Source organism: Peromyscus eremicus, chromosome 19, assembly GCF_949786415.1.
Source record: "Peromyscus eremicus chromosome 19, PerEre_H2_v1, whole genome shotgun sequence".
Classification (NCBI taxonomy): domain Eukaryota; kingdom Metazoa; phylum Chordata; class Mammalia; order Rodentia; family Cricetidae; genus Peromyscus; species Peromyscus eremicus.
The window spans coordinates 62,993,316-63,012,016 of record NC_081435.1 but is presented as its reverse complement, the minus strand read 5'-3'; the positions used below and the strand labels follow the sequence as shown (position 1 = coordinate 63,012,016).

Below are 18,701 nucleotides of genomic sequence, written 5' to 3'. Positions count from 1 at the left end.
AGAGGGTTCTCTTGGGTTTTTCATACATATAATCTAATAATTTTCTCAGGCTCTTCCACCCATGGGCATCACTGCTGTTTTTCAATCAGACCCCTTGATGTAATAGATTGCATTTATAGATTTCCTGACTCTGAATCGTTGCAGCCTTCCTGGGATGAAAGTCTACTTGGTTATAATGGATCTATTTGCTGGCATTTCATTTAGAGCCTCCCCATCCATTCACATTAGAGAGGTCAGCTGATGCGATCCTTATTTTTAACTTAGTGGGAGATTTCGGTTGTAGATGATTGGCTGGCAAGCTCATTTTTTCCTGTGTTTTGGATCCGTTTCCAAATGACAACAATTATCTCAATTTTTTTAATTAATAAGTTTGGATGAACTTACCTATTAAAGAGTCATGACGTTAGAGACCTCCCTATAAGGGTAATTCTTTCATAACTTCATTTTATTTCATGTCTTTTCATCTCTTCTGGCTTTGATCTCTTTCTTTTTTAGTAAGGTTTAATGATATTTATTTTTCTGAAACATTATTCATTTCATCGTGTTTTACAACTTAACATGGTCATAATTTTTGTTACGCCTTACCTCTTTCATATTTGTTTCCATATTGAAATTTTTTCTAATTCTTCCTTCTTGATGTAATTTCCTTTCTTATTTTCTAGTTAATTTCCAGTCTTATCTATATTGTGTTCTTTCCTATATTTCTTTAGCTGGTGATATTCTTCTGATTTTTTTTAGTTGAGTTTTTGGATAACTCTGCTAGAAATACAATGCAACCCACTCACATAATTTTAAATGTAATTATATGTTCTACTTAACCTAGTATATCCCAAATTTTAGCATATAACCAACCTTTTTTTAAATTTTATGTGCATATGCCTAAATGTGGGTGTGTCCGTGTGGGTGAAGGTGCCCGTGAAGCTGAGAGATGCGCTGGCTGGTTTGTATGTCCACTGGACACAAGCTAGAGTCATCAGAGAGGAAGGAGCCTCCATTGAGGAAATGCCTCCAGGATGAGATCCAGCTGAAAGGCATTTTCTCATTTACTGATCAGTGGGGGAGGGCCCAGCCTATGGTGGGTGGTGCCATCCTTCGATCGTTGGTCCTAGGCTCTATAAAAACGTGGACTGAGCAAGCCATGGGAAGCAAGTCAGTAAGCAGCACTCCTCCGTGGTCTCTGCATCAGTTCCTGTGTCCAGGATCCTGCCCCATTTGAGTTCCTGTCCTGACTTCCTTCAGTGATGAACAGCAATCCTGAAGTGTAAGCCAAATAAACCCTTTCCTCCCCAACTTGCTTTTTGGTCATGGTGTTTCATCGAAGCAATAGAAACCCTAAGACAAATTGGTACCAGGAGTGGGGTATTGCTGTGACATACCTGATCATGTTTTGGGGAGGACTGTGGAAGGACTTTGGAACTTGGGGCTAGAAGAGCCATTGAGTGTTGAGAACTCAGTGGGATGTTCTGTGGGAACTCGGAAGATAAGAATGTTAAGAGCAGCGCAGAGGATGGAAGCCTGGCTTGTGAAGTTTCAGAGGGAAGTTTAAAGACTCTATTGGGGCCATTTGTTATTTTGAATTAAGATCCTGTGGTTCTGGTTAGCTGGGGCTGAAGAACCAGCTGTGATTAACAAGATATCAGAACTACTAAAGTGAAACCTTTGTGTTACTGGGACAATTGATGCTAGTCAGCTGGAGCTGAGAAATTAGCAATGATTAAGAAGAGACCAGAGGGGGCCTGGAGAGATGGCTCAGAGGTTAAGAGCACCGCACTGCTCTTCCAGAGGTCCTGAGTTCAATTCCCAGCACCCATATGGTGGCTCACAACCATCTGTAATGAGATCTGGCACCCTCTTCTGTATACATAATAAATAAATAAATAAATAAATAAATAAATAAATAAATAAATAAATAAATAAATAAATAAATCCTTAAAAAAAAAAAAGAGACCAGAATCCTGGGGGCTGGAGAGATGGCTCAGAAGTTAAGAGCACTGGCTGCTCTTCCTAGAGGTCTTGAATTCAATTCCCAGTAACCACACGGTGGCTCACAATTATCTGTAGTGAGATCAGATCTTCTTTTCTGGCCTGCAGGCATACATGCAGATAGGCCACTTAAATCTTTTAAAAAAGAGAGAGACAGAGACAGAAAAACAGAGACAGAGAGAGACCAGCATCACTGAGGTGAAATCTTCTGGGGTGTGTTTCTTGAGAGCCCAGAGAAACAGTGTTCCAGAGGCTGCCAAGGTTGTACCTCATATTGGCAGCAGGACTTGGTAATGTGTAAGCATCATCCAGGTGGTACTGGTTTTGAAGGCATGAAGGGGTCATGGAGAGCAGCTGAGGCTTGGCACTGTGAAAGTTCAGGAAAGGCTATTGGTGAAGGTACAGCCCCAGTGACAGTTGAAGACCCAGGACTGAAGGGGTCATGCAAAGAAGTTGAGAGTTGACACCATGAAGAGAGCCTATGAGAGGCTATTGGTGAAAGTGTAGCCTAGTTGCAGTAAGGGAGCCCAGCATTTTGGAGATGCCAGGACCATAGGGTGACCACCAAGAACAGCAGCAGCAGTGGAACGGAGCCACCTGGGGCCTAGACAAGCTGTGTGTGCTGTAGAGGGCAGAGCCAGAGAAGTGACCCAAGCCCTTTGGAGGAGCCCAGAACATTGTGAGTGGATCTCTGACATTAGACAGAATTGTTTTGCCTTGATTGTGCCCTGATTTTTCTTCTTGAAGTAAGAACATATTTTACTGGAGCCCACAGTTGAGAGAGAGATTGGTTGCTAAGATTTTAACGTGCTAGAATTTGTAAAGACTGTGAGATTTTTAAAATTATTTGTGTTCTCAATGTGCGATCTTGGGGATGAAAAAGAAAGGAAGGTAATGGGTTAATAGTGATGTGTTTGTGTGTCAAGTTAACAAGGGGTCAGTTGTACTGACTGGTCTTGTGTGTCAACTTGCCACAAGCTAGAGTCATCAGAGAGGTAGGAGCCTCAGCTGAGGACCTTCAGTTGAAGTATTCTTCAAGGCATACTTTTCCTTGTGTTTCTCTGATAATCAAGCTGAGGAAGAGTAATGACATGAAATCCGTACGGCATAAATTAGGAAGTGATGCTTGCTTTCCAGTCTTCGGTTCCAGTCTCACAGTCTTAACCAGTCTTTCCTAATTTAATTTTGTATTATTAGCTAACTACTACTATAAAATTACCATTTAGGTTGCATTAAAAAATTAGAATTGAGCCAAAATGAATTTTAAAAATAAAAATTAAATATCTTCTCTTCCAAAAAGTATTCCTGGCTTTTGATTCACTCTTTAAAAACAACCTTTTACTGACTTATTTTGTCTTAACTTCATTAAGTCTGCCTGGTTTCAATTTCAGTTTCACCTTCCTGTCCTCCTCTACCTTGATTTCCCTCAGATCTGAGGCATGTGTTTTGTTGGCTGAAACACCCATTCAAGAAAGGTTTAATTTTTTACTTTTAATAAAATGGCATAAATTGTACTGATTCAACCCTCCTAACTGTGCCACTTGCCAATGTAAAATGTTAAGCACACATTGTTGTGGGAGAACTCTACAACTTTTCCATCTTACAAAGCTGAAGCTCCTGTGCCAGCCATTGACTCCCCGTGTCTCCCTCCCCAGCACTTGGCAATTTCTGCTCTTCTGCCCATTCTAGTCCCTCATCTGACTGTCCTAGGCCCTTGTCTGCATCTCAGACTCCTAGGCTCCATCCAGGCTCTGATTTTCAGTTGTGAATACTCTTACTTCTGAGCTCCCAAAAATCATTTTTCTAGACTCTTCTGGTGGCAATTACCCTCTCTCTCTTGTGTCAATAGCTCAGGGTGAATGCGCTTTACCCTAGCCGTTTGTATACTACCTGGCACCTAGCACAATAATATTAAGAGAAGGATGGATGGATGGATGGATGGATGGATGGATGGATGGATGGATGGGTGAATGCAGACTTTAGATTTTCCTGCTGAATGGACAAGATGGCTCAACACTTGCCATGAAAGCCTGATTACCTGAGTTTGATTCCCCCCCCAAACCATGTTTTGCAGAGAACTGACTCTGCACAGTTGTCCTCTGACCTCCACACTGTGGAACCCACACCCACATCAAACACACACACACACACACACACACACACACACAAATAATAATAAAATAACATTTCCCTGTTATCTGCCAGGGTAGTCATGGGCAGGAGTCATTCTTCTGCTTTGAGCCCAGCACAGGGGCTGAAATGGGCCTCAGTGGTGGACCGCTGATCTGTGAGGGCGAGCAGCATCCCCCATAACTCCCTGGGAGGAGAAGGAGGATTTGAGAGTCAAAGGAGACGATCTAAACAATTGAACTGGGAGGTAATGAATCTGAGAAAGGTGTCATTGCCTACCCCTTCCAGCATACATACACCTCGACCACCACCATACTTTCCCAGTCCCTAGTCTTGGGATCTTCCAGGCAAGGCTGAGGGACATCTGGGAAGGAGGAATGTAACCAAGGCTGAGCAACTCTCAGAGGAAGAAAAGCTAAGCCCCAGCCCAGGGTAACGGGAAGTGTGATGCCATGGACACAAGGCAGGGTAGTTTCTGTCCTCATTTAAACACAGGATTAGCTCTTGGACCATAGGTGCTGTGGTCCAGCTAGTGTTGCCTGGACCCCTCCCAGCCCCGGTGAGGCTGACTCGGTCTCTTGTGCCTCTGCAGAAGGACTTCACTGTGCGCGAGGAGCTGCAGCAACAGGATGTGGAGCGCTGGCTGGGCTTCATCACCTTCCTGTGCGAGGTGTTCGGCACCATGCGGAGCAGCACTGGCGAGCCCTTCCGAGTGCTGGTGTGCCCCATCTACACGTGCCTCAGGGAGGTAAGAGCAAAGGCCCAGGCCTCCTTCCCGCCCTGCCCACCTGCCCCATCTACACGTGCCTCAGGGAGGTAAGAGCAAAGGCCCAGGCCTCCTTCCCGCCCTGCCCACCTGCCCCATCTACACGTGCCTCAGGGAGGTAAGAGCAAAGGCCCGGGCCTCCTTCCCGCCCTGCCCACCTGCCACTACTCCTGGAAGCTCTACCCAGGTACACTTGAGAAAAACACAAGAAAGCAATGAAGTTGAATGGCATATAAAAGAAGGCCTCCTTTGTAAAGGAGAGAGAGAATTCCCCCATGCTTCTACTTCATGCATAAAGAAATAAGTTTCAACTAAGACTTCAGTAATCCCTAATCTAGAATTTAGTAGAAGAGGTTTAGGGTGGCGTATCAATGGATGGGTCTTTCGACTGAGTTGGTTTACCACTGATTGTTGTTGTTGCTGTTGCTGCTGTTTTGTTTTGTTTTTCGAGACAGGGTTTCTCTGTGTAACATTCCTGGCTTTCCCGGTTCTTGCTTTGTAGACCAGGCTGGCCTCGAACTCACTAAGGTCCGCCTGCCTCTGCCTCCCAAGTGCTGAGATTAAAGGCATGTGCCACTACCGCTTGGCCTGATATTTTTTTTTAAAGTTTTGCTTCTAGAGTTGGTCTTAAAAATAGTAAATAGGGGCTGGTGCTATGGGTCAAGGGATAGCAGCACCTACTGCTCGTTCAGAAGACGCAGGTTCAGTTCCAGGCACCCATGTGGGGCAGTTCATAACCGCTTGTAACTCCAATTCCAGGGAATCAACACCCTCTTCTGGCCCCTGTGGCCATTGCCCCCATGTGGTACACATAAACTCATATATACATATAAAAATAAAACCTTTAAAATAATAAAGAGAAAGACTAAAATAATAAAATAATAATAATAACAATAATAATAATAATAAAGAGAAGTCAAGAGACTTTGGAGAAGGAAGCTGGGGGGGTGCTTGCTCTTCCAGATAAGAAAAGCTCACTTTATAAGGTCACGGTGGGCCGGGCGGTGGTGGCGCACGCCTTTAATCCCAGCACTTGGGAGGCAGAGCCAGGCGGATCTTTGTGAGTTCGAGGCCAGCCTGGTCTACAGAGCGAGATCCAGGAAAGGCGCAAAGCTACACAGAGAAACCCTGTCTCGAAAAACCAAAATAAAAAATAAAAAATAAGGTCACGGTGGCCATGTGGGGGATAGAAGAAGACAGAAATGGACAGCGGGAGGCCAGCTGGAAGCTCAATGGTGAGGAAACAATCCACTTCCCACTAGGAGGGAGCAAGCTGAGGGCGGGGCTCTGGCATCCTTAAGATTAGCCATTCAGATTGGCTGATACCAGCTGGAAGGGAGGAGGATGGGACAGAACCCCCATTTACCAGCCCCATGACTACGTTCGCTGGGGTATGAGTTTCAGGAAGAGAATCGTCATGGGAATGAGAGCCAGGGAAATGGGTCACTTGTTGAGTCTCCTCAAAGGCTGTCGTAAGGACGGTGGGCAGAAGGAGCCAAAGCTCCCCAAGAGGTCACGTGGGAAGTAAGGAAATTGTTTCTGTCGGGCATCGATGGGCATCTGGTGCTCGAGGCTGGAAATGGGTGGTATCACCCAGGAAGAGGGGGCAGATGGGGGTGGGAGGTATATAGGAGGCAGAAGAAGAGTGTCCAGGAGGGAGGAGGCAATGTCTCCAGAAAGTTCCAGAAGAGTAAATGAAAAGCATCATGGCATCCTCCAATAGGAGCTGGTCCCATCCCCCAGCATCCTCCAATAGGAGCTGGTACCAGCCCCCAGCATCCTCCAATAGGAGCTAGTACCAGCCCTAACTCCGCCCATCTCTGTCCTCTCCTGCCCTGGCACCAGGACACAGGGAAGGGCAGTGTCTGGAGAACCAAAGGGCTTGGATTGAGAAGCGGCAAGATGAGGGGAAGGGGGAGTCGTGAGCCTCTGGCAGAGGACGGCAGTGTAGGGCAGGTTCTTCCAAGCATCTCCTGGGAAAAGCTACAGAGAAAATGAACGGAAAAGCACAGAGCAGAGTCAAGAGGCATGCTTGTGTTTTTGAATAAACTATAGTTAGCAAATTGAGCAAAAGGAGGGTGTGCTTGTGTTCGGGGAGCACTCCTTTAGGGGACAATGATGTGCCCATTCCAGCCTAAAACAGAGCACACATCGCCCTTGGGTCACCTTTAAACCCGCAGCACTGAGATACCCCATGTTGGCAGTCTCTGTTTCTTTATGACTATGCTTCACTTGAGAGATGCCTCACTCGTTCAATCCGTGGCCTCTCCTGACTTGATCTTACTCTTCAGGGTCTCGGTTCAGTGTGCAGTGCCAAGAGGAGCCGCAGCCTGGGCTTTGGTGTCCCTTGGAGAGAATGGAAGGAAGGTAGCCTTCTCAGAGGAGGGGGTCTGGGAGTGCCCGTTCCGATCTTGTCCACATGGCCCTGTGCTCCCCTGAGCCGTCTCAAGATAGGGAGTGGTGCGGTTCTAGGGCAGTGACCTGAATTGCCCAATTCTTTCTGCGTGATCTGGGCCCCTCCCCCTGCTGTTACTGTCACCTGCTCCCCCAGCAGGAAACAGGCCTGTAGGGAGTGCTGGCCCTGGCTGCTGGGAGATTTTTCACACCACCTAAGGTGGTGCAAACTCTGTGGTGTGAGATCCGGAAGGTGCCAGGAGGTCTGCACAGACAAGGAGCTGCGGCGAGACCTTCCTAATGCACACTTGTTTGATAAGTCAAGTACTGGGGGGACATCTCGACAAACAGAATCACATTGTGCTCACGCTAATCTTGAATAGTAAACCATCTATGCCTTTTGGTATTTGTAAAAGAAGAAATCAGATACTCCCCCCACCCACCCACTCCCTGGGACTGGGATCAAGCTACCCACCGCCTGCATTCCCATTCGCCTGTTTTTTGAGCTGTGCCCTCCTGGGGAAGAGATATCCTGCTCTGGGCTTTCCTTGACTGCAAAAAGGCTTTCACCGTACTTTTCGTTAGTTACTCTTGCATGGCTGTGATAGACAGAATGCCTGACAGGAAATAATTAAGGGAGGAAAGATTTGGCTCATGGTTTCAAGAGTCATGTCCCTGATTACGTGGGCTCATACACCTGAGCAGAACGATGGTGGCTGAGGCGTCTGGTGGAGAACAGGAAGCAGAGAGCGAGATCAGAAGCGGTGGAGGATAACGCACCACCAGAGGACATACTTCCCTTCACCCCAGCCCCCACCCCCAGTATCAGACTTCTTCCAGCCTTGCCCCTCAGAGCATCCAGGCTTTCCCCTGAATAGCACCAGCAGCCCAGGGCTAAGCTTTCAAAACAGGAGCCTAGGGGGACATTTCAGATTCAAACCAGAAGGCACTGTTTTTCTAACGGGTTAGAGAGAATAGCACTGCATGCAGAGAGAGTTGTGTACGTTCGCTCACTCGCTCGAGCAGCTAAGATGGAACATACGTGTGCCTAGAGGACCCACTGGGCACTGGGGCTCTAAGAGAGCTGTGTCCTTCAGGCTTGGGACCGAAGCATATGCCAGATCTTAAAGGGAACATGAGCAGAATCCCAGCTCGGAAACATCCAGCCAATCTATGCCGAGGGTTGGCCTGGAGATCCTGAGCTCTCCAAGGATCTTTCCAAAAAAGTACCCTCAGATGCGGCCTTAAGAAAAAAATGAAGCCTTGAAGAGGTGAATTCTGAAGATTCTGCTGCCCCCTAACCTGCCTTATCACACATACTCATACCCAAGCTTGAGCAGCAACCCCAGAGCAAGTGCAGCCAGGTCGAGGAAGTTTCTAAAGCCAAATTTGCTATTGCTACCTAAGCCATGCTGGGAAGGCATAGGCTTTCCTTTGGGACCATGCAGATGGCTGTAGCACCTGTCCTTCCTATCCAAATGTTTAAGTCTAACTTAACTGAGAGAAATCATTTAAAAGGAGGAAAAATTGATTTTTGGACCATAGTTTTAGAAGGTTCCAGCCATGGTCATCTGGCTCCATTGTTTGAAGGTCTGTGGTGAGCCAGAAGCATCATGGAGGAAGAGCATGGGCAAGGAGAGCTGCTCACCTTGTGGCAGCGGGAAGCAGAGAGAGAGGAAACACCGGGGAGGGGCCAAAGACTGAGACGTTCTTATGTGTGTATTCATGTGTGTCTCCCTGCCTTCTGTTCATGCCTTGTATTTGCTTAGCATGATCTTTTTGACTTATTTTTCTTGGGCTTCCCTGGGGAGATGGCTCTGTAGGTAAAGCACTTGTCCTGCAAATGTGGGCACTGGAGTTTGGATTCCTCATGCCCATTTAAAAGCAGATATGGCACAACTGTAGTCCCACTGCTGGGGAGGCAGAGATGGGATCATCCCTGGGGCCAGCTGGTTAGCAAGAGATCCTGCCTCAGTTAATAAAGTGGAAGGTGATCAAGAAAGACCCTAACATCAACCTCTGACCTCCAAATACATACTCACATGCATGGGAGCACACACACATACATGCATGCACAACACACAGATGTATACACACACAAAGAAAGTCATTAATGTTGTCGTGTTAATGCTTAGCTGGAGATCTACCTCCTTAACAGATTAAGGATAAATATCGTGGTGTTGTCTATACATACAACACTGTATAGCAGATCCCTAGAACTCATTTATCTGTGTAACTGCTGGTTTTTTACTCACTGATAACGAATTACTGCCCACTTCACAATCCCTCCAGCCTTTGGAAATCATCGCCCTGTTCTCTGACTCAATGACTCTGACTGTTTTAGATTGCCGAGGAATTAGTGTGGTTTCTGTTGCTGTCATACCAGATGCTGACTGTTCTATTTTAAAAAGGAAGATTTATTTAGCTTACAGTTTTTGGAGGCTACAAGTCCAAACACCATAGTTCCAACTCTGCCCACTCTGTCACATCATGGCGGATGGCATCATGGCAAAAGATCTCAGAGTGAGATGGAAAGCCAGAGAGAGATGCAGACGTCAGTCCTGCCCTCTGACTGTGTAACAACTGGAGAGCTCGCTCCACAGCATTCCCTGCTTTGGGGGGTGGTGACTACCCCCAATGATCTGATTTCTTCTCCTTATACCCACCCTTCTGAGAGGTTCTGTGCCAGCTCCCAACACTGCCACACTGGGGACCAAGCTTCTAACACATCAACTCTTAAAGGCAAACCACCTCCAAACCACAGCGCCTAATACAAGTGGAACCATTCGGTAATTATCCTCCTTGGCCGGATTGTTTCACTTAGCATGACATCCCTCAGGCTCATCCACGTGGCTAGTATTATGGGGTTTGCCTCTTTTAAACACTGGATAAATGTTCTCTTCTGCATACACACCACGTTTCCCTCACCCACACGTGCACTGGCGGCCATTCCCGTTGTTTTTCACAGTGTGGTTCTTATGACCAGTACTGCAGTGAAAATGGGAATGAGTTCAGAGAGGTGTAGAGGTCATGATTTCGGCTCATCTGCATAAATCCCCGAAATGATTCTGCTTTACGATTCGCTGAGGATCCTAGGTACAGTTTCCCACGGCCTTATCTTCGATCCCCATCATCACTGGTCAGGGGTTCCCAGTTTGCTGCGGCCTCCCCAGCTCCTGCTGGCTCATTTTGTGATAATCGCCATCTGAGTATCAGACGATAGTTCATTGTGGTTTGAACTGGCATTTCCCTAAGGATTAATGATGTTGAGCATCTCCTCATATATCATCTCATGCATGGCTTCTTAGTTGAAATGTGTATTCTAACCCTTAGCTTACTTTCTGGCCATGTCCCTAGGTTTTCTGCCATTGAGTCCTAGGAACGCCTTAGATCAGAAGTTCTCAACCTGGGGGTCAAACGACCCTTTCACGGGGGTCGCCTAAGACCATCGAAAAACACTCATATTTACATTACAGTTCATAACAGTAGCAAAACTACAGTTATGAAGTAGCCATGGAAGTAATTTTATGGTTGGGATCGCCACAACACAAGGAACTGTATTAAGGGGTCATGGCATTAGGAAGGTTGAGAACCACTGCCTTAGCTGTTTTGGGCATCACCATCTTATTTGATGTATGGTTTACGATATTGCCTCCCGTTCCATGCACTCTGTGGATCATTTCCTTTCCTGTGCAGCAGCTTTTTGGTTTTACGTAGGTCTGCTTGGCTGTTTCTGCTTTCCATGCCTCTACTTATGAAGTCATATTCCAAACTCACTGCCCAGGGTCAAGCATTTTTTCACTGTGTTTTCTAATAGTTTTATAGTTTCAAAGTCTTGTCTGTAAGTGTTTAATGTATGTTGTTATTCATGTATAGTGAGGTAGGGTCCAGTCTCATTCTCCTGCATGTGGGTTTTCCCAGCACCACTTACTGAAGAGACTATCTTTCCCCTTTGTTGAGGATCAGTTGGTATGTAGCTTTATTCCCAGCCTCCCTATTTTGTTCCATAAAAGTCTAGAAGTCTGTTTTTATGCCAGTACCATGCTGTTTGGGCTACTATGGCTTTGTAATATATTCTGAAATCAGGGACTGTGATGCCTTTAATTTTATCCTCTGCTTAAGATTGCCTTGGTTATTTGAGACTTTTTGTGGTTCTAGTTGAATTTTAAAATTTTGTATTATTTCTGCAAAATTGGGTGATTGTAATTCTTATATGGATTGCATTGAACCTTTGTAGCGCTTTGGTTGGTGTAGACATTTCCACAATACTGAACCTTCCAAGATCAGAAACAATACAAGGATGCGCACTGTCTACTCATATTAAACACGGTCCTAGAACTTACCAGGAGAAATAGATAGGAGAAGGAAATAAAAGGCATCCAAGTCCAAAAGGAAGAAGTAAAACTGTCCAGATTTACAGATAACATGATCTTACATATAATAAAACATTCAGTGAGGCATGGTGGCTCTAGCTAGTGATGTTAGTACTGGGTAGGCCAAATCAGTAGGGTTATGAGTTGGGACAGCCCAAACTGTACAGCAAGACTGAATCAAAAAATTTTAAAGATAGCCTTCAAAAAACTGTCACAAGACAGGTATGGGGGCACATGCCATTAGTCCCAGAATTCAAGAGGCAGAGGCAGGTGGCTCTCTGTGAGTTTGAGGCCAGCCTGATCAACATAGCAAATTCCAGGCCAGCCAAAGCTGTATGGCTAGACCTTGTCTCAAGATAAATAAATTAATGAAACAAATTCAATAAAGACATAAGATCAAATAGGAAAAGCACTTGCATTTCTACATACTAATAATGAACTCTCCAGGAAGGAAACTAGGAAAACGGTCCCATTTACAATCACATTAAAAAGAATAAAATGCTTTGAATAAGCTTAACTAACGAAGTAAAGGACTTAGACTCTGAGAACTATAAAACATTGTGAAAAGATCCCAGAAGACACACATTGCAAGGCACCCTGTGAGCTCTCTCGGCACTTCCAGAATACCACCATCTAGTCCAGGTCCTCAGCCAAACTGAGGGCCCCACACACAGGAAGTTCCGGTGATGGACCGAGCTGGAGCATGGGCATTCCCATGGCAGCTGGCTTCTCTGGGCCATCCTGGCAGACTCTGGGTCTGGCTGGCCCTGCACCCTCCATCTATAACCCTTCAGGGCTCACCAATTGCCTCTCCAGTCTACCATCACCACCTAGCCTCAGGGGCATCTTTTCTAGTCCCTTGCACGACTGTTAAATGCTTCTCTCTGGGCCCATTACTTGAAGAGCTTTGTTGGAAATTCCTGTGGCAGGGGAATTTTTCAGCCAAGCTTTGTGCCTGCCTCTCTCTACTTTCTTTCATCCTTCCTCCCTCCCACCCCTGAACATCCTACCTTCCCTCTCTCGTCCACTGCTCTCCCGGCCCATCTCTACTGGTAACTCACCTCCTGCCTTCTTCAGAACCCTACAACCATAGACATAGGTCAGGAGTGGAGCAGGGCAGGAGTGGGGTGGGGGGCAGTGTTGTCTGCCAGGAATCTTTCATACTTCTGTACTACCTTCCAGCTCCTACCAGTCTCCCTCTCCACCTGCCCCTCTTTGCTTTTCCTGTGGAAAGTGGCTCTGAAGGGTCTGCCTGTGAAGAGAGCCCCCCGACCCCCAGACCCAGCAAGCAGCAAGCTCGGCTGCTAGAGGAGGCAGACAAGCACACCGGGAGAACCTGGGCCAGCATGTCAGGCTTGTCGGGAAATGAAAAAATGAAACTACGCTGTGCAACAATGAGAGAGACACTTTTTGAACTTTGTGCGTGAGCGTGCATTCAATTGCTCACATTGTTTTGGCTCCAGGGAAATCTGACCTCGGAAAAGGCCGAGATGAAGTGGGTGTGGGTAGAAAGACTCCGCTACGCAGGATATTCTTCACGGGCACCTTGCCAGGACCACTCCTGACTTCCCCAAAGCAGGGGATGGGACTGCTTGGCAGCCTAGCTGGGGCCAGAAGAAGCCCAAGGTAGGCTGTGCTCTGGGCTCCCCTCAGGGAGGGGAGATTTATTGGCTGGAGCCATGGGAAATGATCTTCACCCTGCGCCTCTGGAAGTTTTACAAAATTGCTAATTCCCAAATCAGCCCTTGCCCCTCTCCCTCACCCCGTAAACCAAACTTCCTGGGGATGGGGTTGGGCTGCAGGGATGGAGGCTTTCCAAGTTGATTCTGGTCTGTGGCCATGGTCAAGTAACAGGCGCATTCACATCCCAGGTGCATTTAGTGAGCAACTACTGACCAGCCAAAAGCGTTGTGGGAGCGCCTGGCCTTAGTTGCTGAGACCCAAGTTCAAATCTCAGCAGCTGAAGTTCCTGGCTGTGGAGTTCTAGTCATCAGCTTCCAGACGCTCAAGATTCTTTCATGTAGCATGAGAATGTTCTGGGTTGGCTTTAAGACTTCAAGTAAGCCAGACATTCATGAAAAGCAAGTGGCATGTGGCAACTGTACTGTGACCTGTCATAATGTGTTGCTATGGTGCAGATTGTGTCTCAGGCACGATTCAAGAGAAGTAGCATACCTCAAGAGGGCGCTAAGGGAGACCATGTTCCTAACTGGGCATCCAAGGCCCCTGGAGTCACATGTGATACCCCTGCCAGACACACTGTCCCATTGTGTTTTTGTGGGCAAACTTGCATTCTTTCTAGTTCTTGCTAACGCCCTACCTCCATGGTGAAGGGCTCCATGATGAATTTGACCTCAAATTCATGATCCCCTGCCTCCATCTCCAGGGTGCTGGGATTAGAGGCATGTGCCATCAAGCCTGGCAGTTTGCAGTTCTTATAGCATGCTGGAGAGCTGCCCAAGGCTGTCAGCATTCACTCTCTGGACTTGTCCTCCGGCACATTGTAATAATGGCTAGCAACCTCTAGTAACTTCAAAGCATTTCGTTCTTCCATTGCTACCTAGAGGCTAAGTCTTACTTGTCACAGACTTGTGGGAGTCTATGCTCTTTCTTGATTTTTGTTGTTTGTTGTTTGTTTATGGCAGAGTCTCATATAGCCCAGGCTAGCCTCTAACTCACTATGTAGCTAAGAATGACCTTATACCCTTGATCCTCCCGCTTCCACCGCTCAAGCACTGGGATGGCAGGCGTGTACCACCACCACTCCATGCCGTCTTCATGCACGAAGCAGTGATTTAGTCTGACTGCAAAGTTTTCCTGTTAGCCCTAGGAAGAAGCATTGTTGTGATCCCCACCCCCTTTCAATGTGGCCGCCACATCTGCAGAAATTACATAGCCCGGAACCCCCATGGTGGGTTGTGAACTGGGTGAGGACAGGGAAGAGAGGGTAGCTGTGGAGCCGGGCACCGCTGGGGACAAAGGAGCCTCCCACCAGCACCCTCTGGTTTATGCAAGATGACATCCAAGAATTTCTAAAAGCTGTAAGTCTCAAAGCAACACCAGAAAGGAGACGTTGTGTATTCATTCAAGTACCAACAAGAAAAATGCTACTTCCTTATTGGACTAAAATGCACTGAGACAACAAAGTCCCCTAAACTTGGAGCCAGAGGACCCCAGGGAACTCGAACACTGTGGGAAACAGTGCTACAAATGGGGCGGGGGAAGCAGCTAGGGAAGGGAATGGTGGAGCCCTAGGGCCATCTTAACAGAGAGAGAGTGGGTCCTAGGACCTCGCTGTCATGAAAAGTATTTGTACTGTCACACTTGAACAGGGCATGGAAGGAGGAAACAGAGCCTGGAGATCCAGGAGACTTTCTCTTTGAACAGTCTCTTTCACCCCTAATCTGAGGTCCAGAATCCCGATGGAATGTTCCTCTGAGCATGCAGGCCAGGTACCCAAGCCCTGAGCCCTTGGTTTAGCATCAGAATCCCTGCAGGCTCCCAGATTTTCACTGTGAGTACCCGGGCTTAACCCTTCCTTGAACCCTGCTGAAGTAACCCCCACACGTTCAGTCCCCTCCCCACCCACTGTTCCCCTCTTCTGCTTGGCACACATAGACAGCCAAGTCACTCATGGTATGACATTGACCTGTGCAGAACACCCCCCCACCACCCCACCAAACATACGTCCACGTCCACACACAGAGGCAGTGCCTTTGAGGGGGCCTCATAACGAAACAGGAGTCTCCTCCCCAGCCCACCAGCCTTTCCAGCCTCTCCCCGCCCCCACCCCATAACTGTTCTGGGCTTCCTTAGCCAGCCAGGGCACGCTGAAATGTGAAATTTAAAGCCAGCGTTCCCCCTTAGCAACCATGGTAACACGGGAGCCGGTAGAGAGACTGCCTGCAGTTAGAGGAGTACCAGCTTCCACCAGACACTGGTTCCCAGAGGGAAACCAATCCCACTCCAGGACCATTTTTACGTAGCCTTCGAACTTCAGAGATGGCCAGGACACTCCAAGCGCAGTGTGGCTGCAAGAGGCTGTCACGGGAGGCTTCTGGAAAGTGGCGTGAGGCAGCTGTGAGCACGTTCTCTGACACACAGAATGCCTGTGGCTCAGTGGAGAATGAACAAACCCTATGATGGGTATCTCGATGGGGGAATTTTCCTAATTGCACCAACTCTTGGGCATTTTTAAGTCTAGTTGAGTGGCAGAGCCCTTGGGACCCTTGCCTTTCCAGGTCCTTTCTAGAGAGTTCTCAGCTCCATATCGCCTAGCTGGAAGATGACTTGGTCTTTCTTCCCTTTGTGAAAAACAATAAAGGCTCACATGGGGAAGAGAGACCTGGAGTGGTTAAAATTTTTCCACTTAGCCGGGCGGTGGTGGCGCACGCCTTTAATCCCAGCACTCAGGAGGCAGAGCCAGGCGGATCTCTGTGAGTTTGAGGCCAGCCTGGACTACCAAGTGAGTCCCAGGAAAGGCGCAAAGCTACACAGAGAAACCCTGTCTCGAAAAACCAAAAAAAAAAAAAAAAACTTTTCCACTCACAATCAGGAGAAGCCCTGCATCTCATTCCCAGTTCTGGGCAGGCTGCAAGTCTCCATTACTAGCCTCAGTGTTCTCTTCTCTGTAGGAGGTATTAGCCTTGAGATGAAGCAGGGACCAGGGTATCGGCTCACCCAGGCTCTAGCCTGAGCTCCACCACTCCCCCATCTTAGTGACATCCTCCCCAGCCCTCCCTCTCCTGCTCCTCCCAGCCTTTTGTCTCCTGGGGCCATGCCTTGTAATTTGAAAAATATTCTAACTTGGTAATTAATGTCTGAACTTCAAGAGCACCCCCATCCCGCTCTGCAGACCCAGCTGGAGGTGATCCGAGATGAGGACGTACGTAGATGTGGAGAAGCTAAAAAGAGGCGTGGATTTCTCTAGATGGTCCCTTAGCTTAGCTGGACTGTAAGGGTGGGAATCTAGCTTGCTAGAATGTGTGTATAAGACACAGGCAATCAGAGATACATGTACTTGATACATGTTCTTGAATCTGTCTCAACTTGTAAGTTTTGGGGTGTAGTTAAAAACCACACATGGATGACTCCCCCCGACACACACCTTGGCCATTTCCCAGTAGGCTAATGGCAGAGTCTCTTCAGCTCAACAGATTTGGGGACACTAGGGTGTCAGGCAGGGGAACTTTCTAAGGGCAGTTCACAGAGCAATTATCTGAGGGAGAGAGAGAGACAGAGGAATAGGAAAAGAAGGGGGAGGGGAGAGAGGGGAGAGAGAGAGGCCCGTGCCAAGCAAAGTTTAAAAAAATAATAAGGGAGACTGAAAGGAGGAGGAAGTTGTCATGAGTCTGTTATGTTAGAAACCTATATGGATATGTTTGTGACTTTCCAAATTATTAAATTATTTATTAAATTGAATAAAATATATTGATTGGCTACACTATTGACTACAATTTGCTGCATAGTTCTGATTTCACTTAATTAGCCATTAACAATGTTAGGTTTTTACTGTTTTTTTACATTTTTATAGATTTACTTATATGTCATGTTTTGTTTTGTTTTTTAAAGATTTATTTATTATGTATACAGAAGAGGGCGCCAGATCTCATTACAGATGGTTGAGAGCCACCATGTGGGTGCTGGGAATTGAACTCAGGACCTCTGGAAGAACAGTCAGTGCTCTTAACCTCTGAGCCAGCTCTCCAGCCCTATACGTCATGTTTATGAATGTTTTGACTGCATGCATGTATGTGTACACCATGCATGCCTGTTGGACTTCCTGGAACTGGGGTTACAGACGGTTGTGAGCCACCATGTGGGTGCTGGGAATCGAACCCAGGTCCCCTGCAAAAACAACAGGTGCCCTTCTTAACCGCCGAGAAAGATGGCGGTTCAGCCAAGAACGGTCAAAACCTGGGTTCGGAGGACTTGGGGCTCAGAGCTGTTCAGCCTCAGAGATGTCAGATGCGGGTCCCAGTGACAGGCCTCGTCCAAGCCCAGTTTAAAATAGGCTGAGTGTTGGGGTCAGAAGAAACTGCTCTCAAGCTAGGCCCGGGGGCAGGAGCCTTTAGCTGTGGTAATTCTCTTGAACCAGGCTTGTAGTGGGCGACACTGTAGTAGCTCGTCAGTGTCCTGGGCACATTGCCATCTTCACTTCCCCTTCTACATCTCAGGTGAGGGCGTGGTCATCAGGGTCATTGACAAGCTGCTGTGCTTGGTGTTTCCAGTGTCAGTTTAATACAGTTCTGTGATATTATTGATGGGCACAAACTAACCCTTGTTGGTTTGTACTTCTTGGTGTTTGGCAAGTGGTAGTTATTTATTTGTGTAAACAGGATGTGGAATCATTCTTTCTTGGTACCTGTGGCCAAAATGGAGTAACTCAAGTCAGGGTTGTTGCTTTATAAGATGGAGTCAGTGTAGGCTGGGCACAGCCTGAAGGAACGCTGCTGTTTCATAGAACACAGTGGCCTGGAGTGGGCCCAGCCGGTCCTCAGAGGCAGGGAAGCTGACCCTTATGCTAAGCCTGAAGCACAGAGGACAGTGTGCGACCCGTGATGCTCTAGGCTTGCACTAGCTCTGCAGACTCACGGTTCACCGTCAACCTGAGCTGATGCCACTCCACTGTGTCATCCCCTCCATGGGACAGAAACAGCATTGGGAACACATGTCCTCCTAGGAGAGAGACCCAGGAACCATCCCTCCTCCTCTCTGTCTGCTTAGACCCAGCTAGAATCCAGGTCCTTTTGGATAGGTCTGGGTCAGTAAGGCACAAGGCTGTGACTCCTAGGCCCGTGCCAAGCCCTAGAAGAGGAAGCCTCAAGGAGCAGCCTGTTCTTGGCAAGAGGGGTGCATACAAAGAGGGTGGACTTGAAGTTGATGCACTCTAGCAGCTTGCCTTCGCTGGCCTTCAGGATCCTTGTCAGGTACAGAATTAAATGCATGTAACGTAGTAGGTTTGCTAATTACAAACAGGCTTCCTCTCTCTCTAGTGCTCCTTGTCTGAGGGATACCCCACCTCTGAAAAGTGAAGACAGGAAATAAGGGGTCCC

At 47.4% G+C, this 18,701-nt stretch overlaps 1 protein-coding gene across 1 annotated transcript in view; it reads left to right on the top strand.

Moving 5' to 3' along the window:
• Ctif (cap binding complex dependent translation initiation factor) overlaps positions 1–18,701 on the top strand; it is a 261,280-nt gene that overhangs the window by 217,705 nt on the left and 24,874 nt on the right. The window contains exon 10 of the mRNA XM_059246296.1: positions 4,706–4,861. Within this exon, the coding sequence (XP_059102279.1) occupies positions 4,706–4,861 (156 nt within the window). The remainder of the gene's footprint in view (positions 1–4,705; positions 4,862–18,701) is intronic.